Source organism: Oryctolagus cuniculus, chromosome 8 (genome assembly GCF_051225735.1).
Source record: "Oryctolagus cuniculus isolate XC-2025 breed Fujian yellow rabbit chromosome 8, ASM5122573v1, whole genome shotgun sequence".
In the NCBI taxonomy this organism is placed as follows: Eukaryota; Metazoa; Chordata; class Mammalia; order Lagomorpha; family Leporidae; genus Oryctolagus; species Oryctolagus cuniculus.
This window is the reverse complement of record NC_142874.1, coordinates 30,245,969-30,260,972: the sequence shown is the minus strand read 5'-3', so window position 1 is coordinate 30,260,972 and position 15,004 is coordinate 30,245,969. Positions and strand designations below refer to the sequence as shown.

General features: G+C 43.9%; 1 protein-coding gene across 22 annotated transcripts in view; it reads left to right on the top strand.

Annotated features, from left to right (window-relative positions):
* The window catches only part of PPP3CC (protein phosphatase 3 catalytic subunit gamma), a 112,348-nt gene that overhangs the window by 38,056 nt on the left and 59,288 nt on the right, over nucleotides 1-15,004 (top strand). For 21 of the 22 annotated variants that reach the window (XR_016211791.1, XR_016211790.1, XR_016211792.1 and 18 more), the window contains exon 3: nucleotides 582-706. Coding sequence is in view for 11 of the 22 variants with exons in the window: in XM_070047321.2 (XP_069903422.2) it covers nucleotides 582-706 (125 nt within the window). In the remaining 11 variants the exon portion in view is untranslated. Of the gene's footprint in view, nucleotides 1-212; nucleotides 430-581; nucleotides 707-15,004 lie in introns of those variants that run through there. The other variant, XM_089302238.1, reaches the window with a different exon arrangement.

The following is a 15,004-nucleotide window of genomic DNA, read 5'->3' as shown; positions in this document are numbered from 1 at the left end:
TCTCTGTGGGGAGCAACTGAGACTAGACTAAGTTACTGGAATTAAGACTTATTCTATGCATCTGCTCTCCCACAATATGGCGCTGGGGAGGAGTAAACTTCTACGCAGCTGCCTCTTGTCAACTTGACTGATGAGCTGCAGGAGCTGATCCTGCTCCTGGTTGGAGGAGAGCAGCGTGCTCGGCGTGTGGGTAGCAGAGTTGGGATTGGTGGAAGAGGACTATAAAGGAGGAGAGAGACAACATGCACCGGGAACATCTGAAGGAACACCTGAGCAGCCCCCGAGAGAGCCGGCCGGCGGTGTGTCGCTCCTCCACGGAAGCAGGGAAAGTGGCAGGGGGTACCGCCCTTCCACGGAGGTCGGCAGCCAACCCAGGAAGGACCAGCAGCAAACCCGGGAAGGGCCGAGCAGACGAAAGAACAGTGCAGGGTCTGGTGTCGTTCCTCTGCGAGTGGGGGAGCGACATGTCTCTCTCTCTCCCGCCACCCCTCTCTAACTCTGCCTTTCAAATAAATGACTGAATGTTTTTTTTAAAAAAAGATAAAATTTTTCACCTCAACTTATTCCTGTTGCTTCCTTAGTGTGTGGCGACATTCATGGACAATTCTTTGATCTAATGAAGCTGTTTGAAGTTGGAGGATCACCTAGTAACACACGCTACCTCTTTCTGGGAGACTATGTGGACAGAGGCTATTTCAGTATAGAGGTAAGAATTAAACTGGATGTGCTGGAACTGTAATATTGTCTTTAAAACAGTGTTCATTCCATTCTTAAATAGAAGAAATTAAAAGTGAATACTGGCAGAATTTATAAGCCTTATTACTTTCACGTGCATGTTTGAACTGATACTAGAAGGATTCCTTTTTTCAAACCAGTAGGAAAAATGATGTGTAGAAGAAGAAAGCGATATTTAGCAAGCTTTGCAAATAAGTTAAATGTTTACTAACCTTTTCTCTTTGAAGTGTACAGGCTACAGGCTATATAGAAATGACCTAAGTTGCTCGGCCCCTAAACAGCGTTTGGATTAGCTGACGTTAATTCTAAGACCGTAAGCTGCTCTTAGGTGAACTGCCCATGATAAGTAAGCAGGCACGTAGCTTCCTGGGGGAGTGGTTTCTGGTACTGCTGCGCAGAGTACGCAGTTAATAAATGTGCACCGAGAAAAGTGAATCGCAGTTAACTGAGAGAAATCCGCTTGCTTTCATGTATCTTGAAAAGTTCTAGGGGCCGGCGCCATGGCTCACTAGGCTAATCCTCCACCTGCGGTGCCAGCACCCCGGGTTCTAGTCCCGGTTGCTCCTCTTCCAGTCCAGCTCTCTGCTGTGGCCCGGGAGTGCAGTGGAGGATGGCCCAAGTGCTTGGGCCCTGCACCCGCATGGGAGACCAGGAGGAAGCACCTGGCTCCTGGCTTCGGATTGGCGCAGCGCTGGCCATAGCGGCCATTTTGGGGGGTGAACCAATGGAAGGAAGACCTTTCTCTGTCTCTCTCTCTCTCACTGTCTAACTCTGCCTGTTAAAAAAAAAAAAGAAAAGAAAAGAAAAAGAAAGAGAAGAAAAGTCCTAGGACCATGTTCAGAATTAACAGCAGTGAGAAGCTGGTCTGTGTAGATCACGTCAGAGCCCTCTGCAGTAGCAGAACCTCAGGTCCTAATGTAGAACCTGATGCAAGGATCTGAGTGCAGTGGGCCCACACAACATTTGCATCCAGTGTCGGTTGATTTACGTCTGTGTGTGTGGCAAATAAGAAACAGCGCCTTTTGCAACAGTGTGGGCAGTTGAATTTGTGATGTGCTACAGAACAAGCATGAGATGAAGCGGAGCCTGCCTGCTGTTTTGCTGTCTGGAATCCTGTGTGGGACTCTCCATACTAGGTGTGCTTCTGCTGGTCACAGGTGTGCTGTGTCATTCATGTAGCACCACCCGCTCGATGCTCAGCCCAAGAAGCAGGAAGGATACACAAGGCAGTCAGTGGGTTCTGCTGCTTAGACGGGCAGTCTAAATCCACGCGTCAGGAGAGCTCAGTGTCATCTCCACTTAGTGCTAACTGCGAGCGCAGAAGCTGATGGTGTAAGCTGACAGACTAAGCCCCTTTCCCTGCTCTCTAAATCGGTCCCGGGACGGGTGGAGATTGTGTCTGCAGACTGTATCGCTGAGAACCTTCCTGCCTCCTTCACATCACGTTCAGCACAGAGTACGTCGGAAGCACGATGTCTGAGACACTGAGCCAGCATGCTTGCTGGCATGAAGAGGGTTTAGAGGCCAGAGAGAAGAATCCAGAACCTACTGATTTTCAGTTAGGCACTTTATTTAATGAAACAACTTTTTAAAGGTAAATATTATGCTAAATTGTTTTCTGATTGTTAACTCATACAACGTAAATTAGTTTTGAAATAGTCTTAATTCATGAACACAGTCAATAAAACATAAAAATCCACAGTGGCTTTGTGCATGTAATCAGATTATTTCACACTTATGCATTTTTACCCCTCACTCATCGACAGAATTACCTGGGTGCCAACTTGGTGGCAGACTGTGAGAATAAAATAAAGAGTAAGGTTCACGTTCTCTGTAGGAGTCGACAGGATAGTGGAAAACATGCAGATGAGTAGATATGTCACTAGAAAACCAGAAGTGCTTATCTAATTATCAGCAGTGTTCTTCATGTTAGGACCTGGGGGGGATTGGACATACGGTAGGCTCTCAGTCTACATTTGTTGATGAATAACCATAGTTTGTATTTGGCTTTATCCTGCCATTTGGTGTTTGCTAAGCTATGCGGTTTCTTCTGGACTAAGTGAAGTGAATGAAAACTTTAAGGTGAAAATACTATTTCATATCAGTTTTAAAACTGAACTGTGGGACCGCTGCATTGTTACTCGGAAGTGACTCATTCATAACCCACCGAGACTGGAAGCTTCCATGGCTATAGCATAGTACAGCAGGAAAGTGAGTCCACTTTTCCTTACTTTTGATGCCCAGGAGGAGCTTTTTGGAGGGAAGGTTTATGTTGCTTACACTTTGGAGGCTACAGCTCAGGTTGGTTGGCCCCATCTTCCTATGTATGGTGGGAGCTGGTCTCGGCAGGTGGAGCAGCAGTCACACCGTGCAGGAAACAGTGAGAACCTAGGCTGGCCACGAGCTCAAGATCATCCCCTCTCTCATGAGAAGCACCCTCTGAGGGCAAGACCCACATGACCAGAGACCTCCCTGCCCCATCTTGTAGACACCAACACTGGACCAAGTCTCCACACCCCTAGTCCTTCAGCCATGAAGATGTCAATGTTTAAACTGTCTACGTGAGTTTTAGAGAGACAGATCCTACTTACCGCAATGGCCGCAATGGCTGGAGCTGAGCTGAACTGAAGCCAGGACCCAGGAGCTTCTTCCAGGTTTCCCACATGGGTGCAGGGGCCCAAGGGCTTGGGCCATCTTCTACTGCTTTCCCAGGCCACAACAGAGAGCTGGATTGGAAGTGGAGCAGCCAGAACTCAAACCAGCGCCCATATGGGATGCTGGCACTGCAGGTGGTGGCTCTACCCCACCCTACTAAAATGCTGATCATATTCCTTTCTATAGTCTTTTTTACACAGCATTGTACTAAAAGCATTTTTCTCAGTAGTTAAAGTTTTTCTGAAACTACAGTTAATGATATAAAATGCCATGATTTATTTCATCATTACTCAATCTTTCTGTAGCAGGTGTAGTTTTATAAACACAGCTATTTCTTATTGTCTACCCTTCTCCTTCTTCCTTGCTGACAAGATCCTTATTTTACTCACATAAATGGAGTGGGGATCGCAGGGCGAATCTTTGCTCTTGTGTACAGAGACAAGACACCAAGGCCTTCTAAAAGAAGTAGTCCATTATTTATGCCAGCAGAAGGCCCAGGTGGAATTTTTATCTAAAAACCTGAGCCGGGATATTTCCAGGGGTATTTCCTTATATATGGTTTTAGCCTCTTTGTCTCTCTTATATGGCTACATGCGTACATCTGATTGGGTATTCTAGTATTATGTGGCCGCCACAGGAATTTGATACAATATTGTGCCTGCGTGTGTAGTTACCGATGACTTTTTTTCCACCCACAAACTGAGGCGTAAGCTGTCCAGCAAGGGTTAGCACCATTGCTGTGTATGAGCGAGCGGAACCGGAAATGGTTTCGTATGAGCAGAAAGGGGTACAGCTGAAGCATTCATCGGCCAGCAGCTAACAGCTACACTTCCTTCCCACGGTGCCTCCCTTTCTCTCCTTCTGACCTTGGGAGGGCTTCTGCCACAACTTTACTGGTACTGTGTAAAGCTCATTAAAAGACAGAAGCCCCTACCACACTCTCAGGGAAACTCCTTTCCAGAAAAGAACCTTTGATGTCACCAGAGACTGCATTCTGCTTGGTCTGCCCTGATGGAGGCAAATGCATTTCCTGTCTAATGATTGCTCTAGACATAAACAGATCCTCCTTCAGCCAGTCATTCATAGGAGAAACTTTGTTCTATTGTTTTAATTTTATTTACTCATTTTTGAAAAATCTTTGTGGGTGAGATCTTGCATGGTGGAAGCTGTGGGCCCCGTTCTGTCTTTTCACATTTGGGTGCACGTGTTACGGCAGCCATTTTGTGCTAAGGGTGAACCACAGACCCAGAGTTAAGGGAACCTGCTTCCTTGGTGATGACGCTGAGCAGGCAACGAAACCTAGACCCACTCAGACTCCTCGCTTTGTGGGACATCTAAGCGTCTGCTCGGCTTAGGCAGCATGGAATTGGATTCTGTGTTATTTTGTATTGCAAATGGTACGAGGTTGCTGTCCAGCTTTTTCCTGTTCCGCATGCTGTTGAGGTGCACGTCCTTTTGAATATGTCTTCGATGGCAGTTCTGATATTTCCTCAGATGAGATTCCTGAAGTGAAGTAACTGAGTTAAAGAGAAGAACATTTTCAGACTTTTGATACGTATACCAAATTGTTTTCATAAATTCTGATTTCACTTATTTTTTCCTTATATGCCACATAATTTTCTTACCTTGAGCCTATAACAGAGTCAAGGCAAGATGTTTTCTTTTTTCATTCCCAGAACAACTGTTGATCTTTCATGAAGTGACGTGAGTTTTGGTTAGTACACCTGGGACTGATGCAAATGTCACTGATAAAACAGCATAGCAGGGCTGGCGCTGTGGCATAATAGGTAAAGCTGCCACCTGCAGTGCCGGCATCCCATATGGGCGCTGGTTCAAGTCTCAGCTGCTCCACTTCCAATCCAGCTCTCTGCTGTGGCCTGGCAAAGCAGTGGAGGATGGCCCAGGTGCTTTGGCCCCTGCACCCATGTGGGAGACCTGGAAGAAGCTCCTGGCTCCTGGCTTTGGATCAGCTCCACTCCAGCCTTTGCAGCTATCTGGGGAGTGAACCAGCAGAGGGAAGACCTCTCTCTTTCTCTTTCTCTCTCTTTCTCTCTCTCTCTGCCTCTGCCTCTCTGTAACTCTGCCTTTCAAATAAGTGAACAAATATTTAAAAAATTAAAAAAAAAACCAGCATGGTAGAGTTCACGTTGATTTCTCATAGTAAAAAGTCTTTTGATATTCTTCGTTCATTTGTACCTATTCTTTGTACCTGTTGTAAAGTGCTTCCTGTGTGGTGAAGGAAGCCAAATTTTAGTTTCCTTGATTTTGTGAGAAAAGAGAATTGAAAGGAGCGTTTTCAGCATGAGATACGTTGCATTAAAGGCACAGGAGCCACCAAAGAGAAACTATCAGATGATGACTCACTAGGCGACAGCGATGTTTTCAGGTGGTAAGCGGAGGAACACAGAAATGATTCTAGAGGTGGAATAAAAATTCTGTTCACAGAGGAATCAAGAAGTAGTTGGTAGATCTTGTGGTAATAACGTTGTCCAGCTGTGCAGTGATGTTGTCCAGCTGCGCAATTGCACCTGATGTCTGAAGTGGGGAAATAAGACCCAGGTTAGAGGCTGAGGAGTCCGTCTGCCACGTGACGTGTGCTACAGGTACAGCTCACACTTTCCAGTGTGTGTGTTACTCAGAAAGGTGAGCTGGTCTGTTCAGAAGCAGAAACAAGGACCCAGAGAAATCAAGAGATGCATCCTGTTCTCGGCTGGGAGAGAAAAGGCTCTGTAAACTTAAGTGTAGGCGCAGACACTTGGCCTGTGGTTAAGAGATCTGGGTACCCTGCATCCCACATCGCAGTCCCTGTTTTTTTGTTTTTGTTTTTGTTTTTTTTTTGACAGCCCCAGAGTGGACAGTGAGAGAGAGAGAGAGAGAGAGAGAGAGAGAGAGAAAGGTCTTCCTTTGCCGTTGGTTCACCCTCCAATGGCCACTGCGGCCAGTGCACTGCACCGATCCGAAGCCAGGAGCCAGGTGCTTCTCCTGGTCTCCCATGGGGTGAAGGGCCCAAGCACCTGGGCCATCCTCCACTGCACTCCCGGGCCACAGCAGAGAGCTGGCCTGGAAGAGGGGCAACCGGGCCAGAATCTGGTGCCCTGACCGGGACTAGAACCCGGTGTGCTGGCGCTGCAGGCGGAGGATTAGCCTGTTGAGCCACAGCGCCAGCCAATCCCTGGGTTCTAGTTCCTGGCTCTGTTCCTTATTTCAGCTTCCTACTAATGTGCACCCTGGTGGCCGACTTCTTGGCTATGATGGGCACCTGGGGATGAGCCAGAGGACTGGATCTCTCTGTCTGTCTGTCTCCCTCTCTTTCTTGCCTCTCTGCCTTTAAAATAAATAAATAGAGTGTGTACGGACTTTTTTTCCTTTGAATAATTTTGTGAAAATTGATAATGAAATTCAACCTCCCAAAACAAGTCATGTAAATATATTTGAATATAGCTATTTTTTAAAAAGATTTTCATTTATTTATTTGAGAGGTAGAGTTACAGAGAGTGAGAGAGACAGAGAGAAAGGTCTTCCTTCCATTGGTTCACTCCCCAAATGGCCACTACAGCTGGGGCCGCACTGTTCCGAAGCCAGGAGCCAGGAGCTTCTTCCAGGTTTCCCATGCGGGTGCAGGGGCCCACGTACTGGGCCATCCTCCACTGCCTTCCTGGGCCACAGCAGAGAGCTGGACTGGAAAAGGAGCAGCCGGGACTAGAACCCGGTGCCCATATGAGATGCTGGCGCCACAGGCAGAGGATTAATCAAGTGAGCTATGGCACCGGCCCCTGAATCTAACTATTTTAAGTTTTAGAATGCTTGTTTTTGTAATGTCTCTCAGATACAGTGTGTTTATGTTTTTATCCAGTAGTTCTGTTTTTGAGAACTTACACAGCAGATGACTCAAAATTATATGCAAAGATACATGCTTTTTTATTTTCCAGTTATGTGGCATCTTTTTAGAGCAAATATTTTGCTGATTTCTAATTTAGTGATTAGAGAACATAATCTGAATGGTGTTCATTCTTTGAAATTCACTGAGATGTCCCTTGTGATACAAAATCTACAGAATATATTTTTTTTAAAAAAAAGATTTATTTATTTATTTGAAAGTCAGAGTTACACAGAGAGAGAAGGAGAGGCAGAGAGATAGGTCTTCCATCCACTGGTTCACTCCCCAGATGGCTGCAATGGTTGGAGCTGCCCCATCCAAAACCAGGAGCCCGGAGCTTCTTCCGGGTCTCCCACGTGGGTGCAGGGGCCCAAGGACTTGGGCCATCCTCCACTGCTTTCCCAGGCCATAGCAGAGAGCTGGATCAGAAGTGGAGCAGCCGGGTCTCAAACTGGCGCCCATATGGGATGCCGGCCCTGCGGATGGCGGCTTTACCGCTACGCCACTAGTGCAGGACCCCAGAATAGATTCTTGTGACTGTCGCTTACGCACTTGGAAAGAGTGACCTTTGTCTCTTTTGTTTTTGTCTGCTTGATCCATCAATTACTTTTAGATTGAGTCAGAATCTCCAGTTACAATTATTTTGTCTCTCCCTGTAGGACTGTCACGTATTGCTTGGGTTCTGATGCTGTATGTAAGACAGGCACATGCATCACTAGTAAATATGGTTGATCTTCATTATTTGCAGCTGGTGTACTTGTGAATAGGTCTCCACACTAAAATGCAATCCCACTTGGGACCCCAGAATCAATACAGAGCAATTATGGTTATTGGCAGATGTACAGAGTGGTGAAAAATTTGAGTCTGCCAACACGTGTTGCCAAGTCTGCCGCCTTCTTTTGGCTCTCCCAGAGTAAACAAGTATCCTTTGCGTGGTCTATTTAGTGCCTTGTTTCTGGCCTTTTTGTTCTCCTTGTTGGTGATTTTGCTGCTTAGAACGGCCCTCCAGTGTTGCCCAGGAGTGCACTCAGTGTTGTAAGTGCAGAAGTCTGGGCCTCCCAGGGAAGATATTTCCCCGTGTTGGATGAGCATGGTTTAAGCAGGAGTTACAGTGCTCTTGGCCATAAGCTCAATGCCAGCTGTTTATGTTTAGATAGAAAACACATAAAAGAGTTATGTACTGATCAGTCAACACAGATGTGATCAGCAGAGGCAGCAGGAAGCTAACTAGCCCTGTGTTTCTTCTATGAGCAATGGTGCCAGGGTCACTACTTCAGCTCATGTAGCAACCTCATGGAACATGGCTGCTGAGCCCGCGGAGAGTCGGCTGTGTCTTCCTGGTCCGCCAGTGCATAGTGTGTCCTCCATGAGCTGTTCTGACTTGTAGTTTCATTTGATCTAAAAAGTGTCCCTTTGGCTTTCTTTTAGTGCATAATTACCTGGTGTGTGTGTGTGTGTGTGTGTGTGTGTTTCAGCGTTGGGTTCCTTCTTGTCATACCTACATACCCCTGGTAGATAACATGTTTCCAGATCTTTATCTGTTGTTTTGGTTGCCCTAAGAGTCTCTGCTGCTTTATCAGTAAAACTAAAATCTTAATTGATATGAAGAAGAAAAGGAGAAACTAACAAGACTAATAATGAGTATTTGTTTTACTTCGAGGGTATATGAGTCTCTTGATAAGCATAAGAAAATACAAACAGAAATACCATTTTTGTCATCAGAAATAAGAATCAAAATGCCTGACTGTCATATGGACTAAGGAAAAGGCAGTTTAGGGTGTGGTGAGAGAGCAAAAGAAGTGTGGCAAAGAAAATCAGAGGTAAAGTGGTCGACATATAAAGTGGCTCCACGTGTAATAGTAATTTTAATAACTATAAGCATGTTATAATTGTTAGGTGGTAAAAGAATATATTAAGAATAAAAAGATACAAAGACATTCCATGTAAATGATGATCAAAAGAAAGCCGAAGTGTCTATATTAGTGTCAGGTACCGGTGAACCTTGCCAGGGATAAGAGACGTTGCATAATAGAGAGGGGTCAGTTCATCAAGGAGACAGCAATCCTGATGTGCCGGTACCCAAAGAGAGGGTTTCACGGTTTATGAAACAAAAACTGGTAGAACTGGAAAGAGAGGTAGACCTTCTTCAGTGTTAGTTGGAGATTTCAGTAAGTTTCAGAACTTGATGGGAAACGTTGACAGAAATCAGTGGAGATAACGGAATTGAAGAAAACAGTGACCCAACTTAACTGACAGTTACAGAATAGTCCACATAACACCAGAAGACATGCTTTTCAAACCACATGGCACGTTCTGTAGGAGAGACTCTATTCTGAGTCATACAATAAATATGAATAAGAGGATTGAAGTCATGAAAAGTATGTATATACTCAGACTAAGTAAACTAGAAATCAGTAACATAAACTTACCTGGAAAATTACCAAATATTTGGAAATTGACACAATTCTCAGCAAGCTGGGTGTCAAAGTAGAAGCTGCAATAGAAAATATTTTGAGCTGAATGAACATGAAAACAACAGGGCAAAAATTATGGGATGCAGCTAAATCTAATGCTTATAGGGAAATTTATATAATTAAATGCTTAATATTAGAAAAGAAGGAAGGTCTCAAGTTAATGTAATCTTAGCTTCTACCTTAAGACATTTGAAGAAGAAAGAGAATTTAATCCAAATTAAGCAAAATGACATAATAAAGATAAGAAAAGAACTAGGAAATAGAAAAAACAGTAGAGAAAAACACTGTGAAACCATTTTTTTTTTAATTGTTTCAATTAGTTTTTGGGGCAGTGCTGGGCCGCCTGCGCACTATGGCGGGTGCACCGGGCTGAACCAAAGCCAGGAGCCAGGTGCTTCTGCTGGTCTCCCATAGGGTGCAGGGACCCAAGTACTTGGGCTATCTTCCACTGCACTCCCGGGCCACAGCAGAGAGCTGGACTGGAAGAGGGGCAACCGGGACAGAATCCGGCGCCCCGACCGGGACTAGAACCCCGTGTGCCGGCACCGCAGGCGGAGGATTAGCCTAGTGAGCCACGGCGGCGGCCCTAGATAACAATTCTAAGAACATGATACTCCCTTTCTCCCTTCCTCCTTCCTTCCCCCTTCTCTCCCTCCTGTCCTCTTTCCTTCTCCCTTTTTTTTTTTTATTTTTTGAACTAACATTTTAAATTTAGGTTATAGTAAAAAGGCTTAATACTTCAAATAAGAAGTTTTAAGAAGTAAAAAGCAAAAAGATCCTGGCCGGCGCCGCGGCTCACTAGGCTAATCCTCCGCCTTGCGGCACCGGCACACCGGGTTCTAGTCCTGGTCGGAGCGCCGGATTCTGTCCCGGTTGCCCCTCTTCCAGGCCAGCTCTCTGCTGTGGCCAGGGAGTGCAGTGGAGGATGGCCCAGGTGCTTGGGCCCTGCACCCCATGGGAGACCAGGATAAGTACCTGGCTCCTGCCATCGGATCAGCGCGGTGTGCCGGCCGCGGCGGCCATTGGAGGGGAACCAACGGCAAAAGGAAGACCTTTCTCCCTGTCTCTCTCTCTTACTGTCCACTCTGCATGTCAAAAAAAAATTAAAAAAAAAACAAAAAGATCCTAGTTTAGTGGGTATATAGACAGTGGCTATAAATAATAATTGAATGGAAAATGATCATCTCACCCATATACAGTAAATTTTAAAGTAATCACAGGGCCTGGCACTGTGGCGTAGCTGGTGAAGCCGCTGGCTGCAGTGCCGCCATCCCACGTGGGCGCCAGTTGGAGACCCAGCTGCTGGACACCTTGGTTTGTTGCGAAGTTTGGCTGTTGTGAACAGTGCTGCAGGGAACCTGGTGGGGCAGGTGCCTCTGCTACGTTGTGTTCAAGTCTCTGGGTGTACACCCAGCCGTGGGATTGCTGGATCAGATGGCCAGTCTAGTTCTGGTTTTTAAAGAAATCGCCATACTGTTTTCCACAGTGGCTGCACTGACTTACGTTCCCACCAGCAGTGTAGAAGAAGTGCTCCCCGTGGTCCCCATCCTCGCCAGCATTGTTGCCCTCTGTGTTTTGGATTTTAGCCATTCTGACAGGCGTGAGGTGACATCTCATTGTGGTTTTGATTTGCATTTCTCTGATGGCTGGTGGTGTTGAGCGTTTTTTCATATATTTGTTGGCCATTTGTAGTTCTTTTTTTGAGAACTGTCTGTTTATGTCCTTTGCCCATTTCTCAGCTGGACTGGTTGTCTTTTTGTTGTTTTTTAAAGTTGGTGATGCATTTGGGATATTAATCTTTTGTCAGATATGTGATTTGCAAATTTTTATCCCCATTCTGTTGGATGTCTCTTCACTGTATTGATTGTTTCCTTTGCTGTGCAAAATCTTCGAGTTTGATTTAGTCTCATTTGTTTAGTTTTGCTTTTTGTTGCCTGTGCTTTGGGGGTCTTGTCCACGAAGTCGTCCCCTACACCAGTGTCTTAGTGCTTCCTCTGTTTTCTTGCAGCAACTTCATGGTCTCAGGTCCTACATGTAGGTCTTTGATTCATCCTGAGTAGATTTTTGAGTATGGGAAGAGGTGTAGGTCTAATTTCATGCTTCTACTATAGAAAGCCAGCTTAGCCAGCATCATTTGTTGAAGAGACTGGCCTTACACCACTGTATGATCTGAGCACTTTTGTCAAAAATCAGGTGGCTGTGTGTATGTGGATTAATTTCTGGACTTTCTGTTCTGTTCCATTGATCTGTCTGTCAGTTTTTATCTCAGTACCATGCTGTTTAATTATATAGCTTTTCAGAGTGTTTTGAAGCAGGTGTTGTGATGCCTCCAGCTTGACTTTTCTTGTTCAGGATTGCTTTGGCTATTCTGGGTCTTTCACATGAATTTTTTGGATTGTTTCTCCTAACTCTGTGAAGAATGTCATGGGTATTGTGATAGGAATCGCATTGAATCTGTAGATGGCTTTAGGTAGTACGTACATTTTGATGATATTGATTCTTCTGATCCATTAGCAAGGAATATCTTTCCATTTTTCTGTGTACTTGATGGTTTCTTTATTCAGTGTTTGATAATTTTCATTATCTTTCATGTCTTTGGTTAAGTTTATTCCTAAATATTTGATTGTTTTGAGGCTATTGTGAATGGGATTTCTCTCTCCCCATGAGTTCATCATTAGCATACAAAAAAAGCTGTTTTATGTCTGTTTAATTTGTAATCTGCAATTTTACTGAATTGGTTTATCAATTCTAACAACATTTTGGTGGAGTGTTTAGGTTTTTCCATGTACAACATGATGTCATCTGCTAACATGGATAATTTGGCTTCCTCTTTTCCAATTTTGATGCCCTTTCTTTCTCCTCCCTAACTGCTCTTGCTAAAACTTCAGTACAATGTTGAGTAAGAATGGCGAGAGTGGACATCCTTGTCTTGTTCTAGGTTTGCGGGGAAATGCTTTCAGGTTTTTCCCATTCAGTATGATATTGGATATTGGTTTGTCATTTACAGCCTTTATAATTTTGAGGAATGTTCCTTCTATACCTAGTTTGTGAAGGGTTTTTCGTCATAAAGAGGTGTTGAATCTTACCGAATACTTTCTCCGTATCTATTGAGATGACATAAGGATTTTGTTCTTCACTACATTGATGTGATTGAATGTAAATGATGTTTCTTACTTTGCAAATGGTGAACCACCCTTGCATTTCTGGGATAAATCACTTGATTGTGATGTATGATCTTTTTCATGTGGTTTTGGATTTGATTTACTAGTATTTAGTCAAGAACCTTTACATCTTTGTTCAATAAGGATGTGGATCGTAGTTTTCCTTTCCTGTCCTTTGTTTGGTTTTGCTATCAAAGTGATACTGGCTTCATAAAAAGAGTTTGGCAGAATTCCATCCTGTTCAAATTTGGAATAATTTGAAGAGTACTGGAGTTACTTCCTCTTTGAGTGTTTTGTAGAATTCAGTAGTGAAACCATCAGGTTCTAGACTTTTCCTTTATGGAAGACTTTTGATTACTGCTTCAATCTCATTGCTTGCTTTGGGTCTGGTTAGATTAAATCTTCTTGATTTTTTTTTTTTTTTTTTGACAGGCAGAGTGGACAGTGAGAGAGAGAGACAGAGAGAAAGGTCTTCCTTTGCCGTTGGTTCACCCTCCAATGGCCGCCGCGGCTAGCGCGCTGCGGCCGGCACACCGTGCTGATCCGAAGGCAGGAGCCAGGTGCTTCTCCTGGTCTCCCATGGGGTGCAGGGCCCAAGCACTTGGGCCATCCTCCACTGCACTCCCAGGCCACAGCAGAGAGCTGGCCTGGAAGAGGGGCAACCGGGACAGAATCTGGCGCCCTGACCGGGACTAGAACCCGGTATGCCGGCGCCACAAGGCGGAGGATTAGCCTAGTGAGCCGCGGCGCCGGCCCTAAATCTTCTTGATTTAATCTTCGTTGGTTATATGAATCCAGGAATTTGTCCATTTCTTTGAAGTATTCTAGTTTATTAGCATATAGTTCTTCATAGCATTTTCTTATAATTCTTTGTATTTCAGTGGCATCAATTACAATGTATCCGTTTTCATCTCTAATTTTATTTATTTGAGATTTTTCTCTTTTTTTTCTTTGTTAGTCTGGCTAGAGGTTTATCTTTTTTGTTTATCTTCTCAAAACAACAACTTTTTGTTTTGTTGATCTTTGGGATTTTCTGTTTCATTTTAATTTGTTTTGCTCTGATCCTTATTATTTCTCACCTCCTGCTGATTTGGGTTTGGTTAGTTCTTTTCTTTTTTTTAAGTCTTCAAGACGTATCATTAGATCTTTAATCTGCAACATCTCTCCTGTTTTAATGTAAGCACTTATTCCTCTTAATACTGCTTTTGCTGTATCCCACTGGTTTTGATTTGTTGCTCTTTCATTTTACTTCAAGAAAGTTTTTGATTTCCTTTTTATTTCTTCAATGACCCATTGGTTATTCAGTAGCATGTTGTTTAATTTCTAAGTATTCATGAGTGTTCTATTGTTGTTGCTGATTTCTAGTTTTATTCCTCTATGGTCTGAGGAGACACATGGTATGATTTCAGTCTTTTTAAATTTGCTGAGATTGATGTGTGGCCTACCATGTGGTCCATCCTAGAAAATGTTCATGTGCTGATGAGAAGAGTGTGTATCCTGTAGCTGTTGTGTGAAATGTCCTCTAAGTTAGGTCCATTTGCTCAAGTGCAAGTTTCAATTCTGATGTCCCTTTATTGACTTTTCAGTCTAGATGACCTGTCTGTTGATGAGAGTGGGCTGTTGAAGTCACCACTATTACTGTGTTGGAGTCGATCTCTCCGTTTAGGTCTAATAGTATTTTCTGTATGTATCTGGGTGGTCTTGTGTTGGATGCATATGTATTTATGATCATTATGTCTTCTTGCTGAATTGAAGCTTTTATCAAAATATAATGTCCTTCATTATCTCTTCTACAGTTTTTTATTTAAAATCTGTTTTATCTGATATCAGGATAGTCACACCTGCTCACTTTTGGTTTCCATTTGCCTGGTATATCTTTTTCAAGCTTTTCACTTTCAGTCTATGTGTATCTTTGTAAAGTGAGTTTCTTACAGGCAGCATATAGTGAAGTCCTGGTTTTTTTACCCATTCAGCTGACCTGAGTCTTTTGGTTGGTGAATTTAATCCATTTACATTCAAGGTTAGTATTGATAGATAAGAACTAAGACTGGTTATATTGTTGATTGGATAATGATTCTACCTGCTGTCTCAGTGAATTTGGT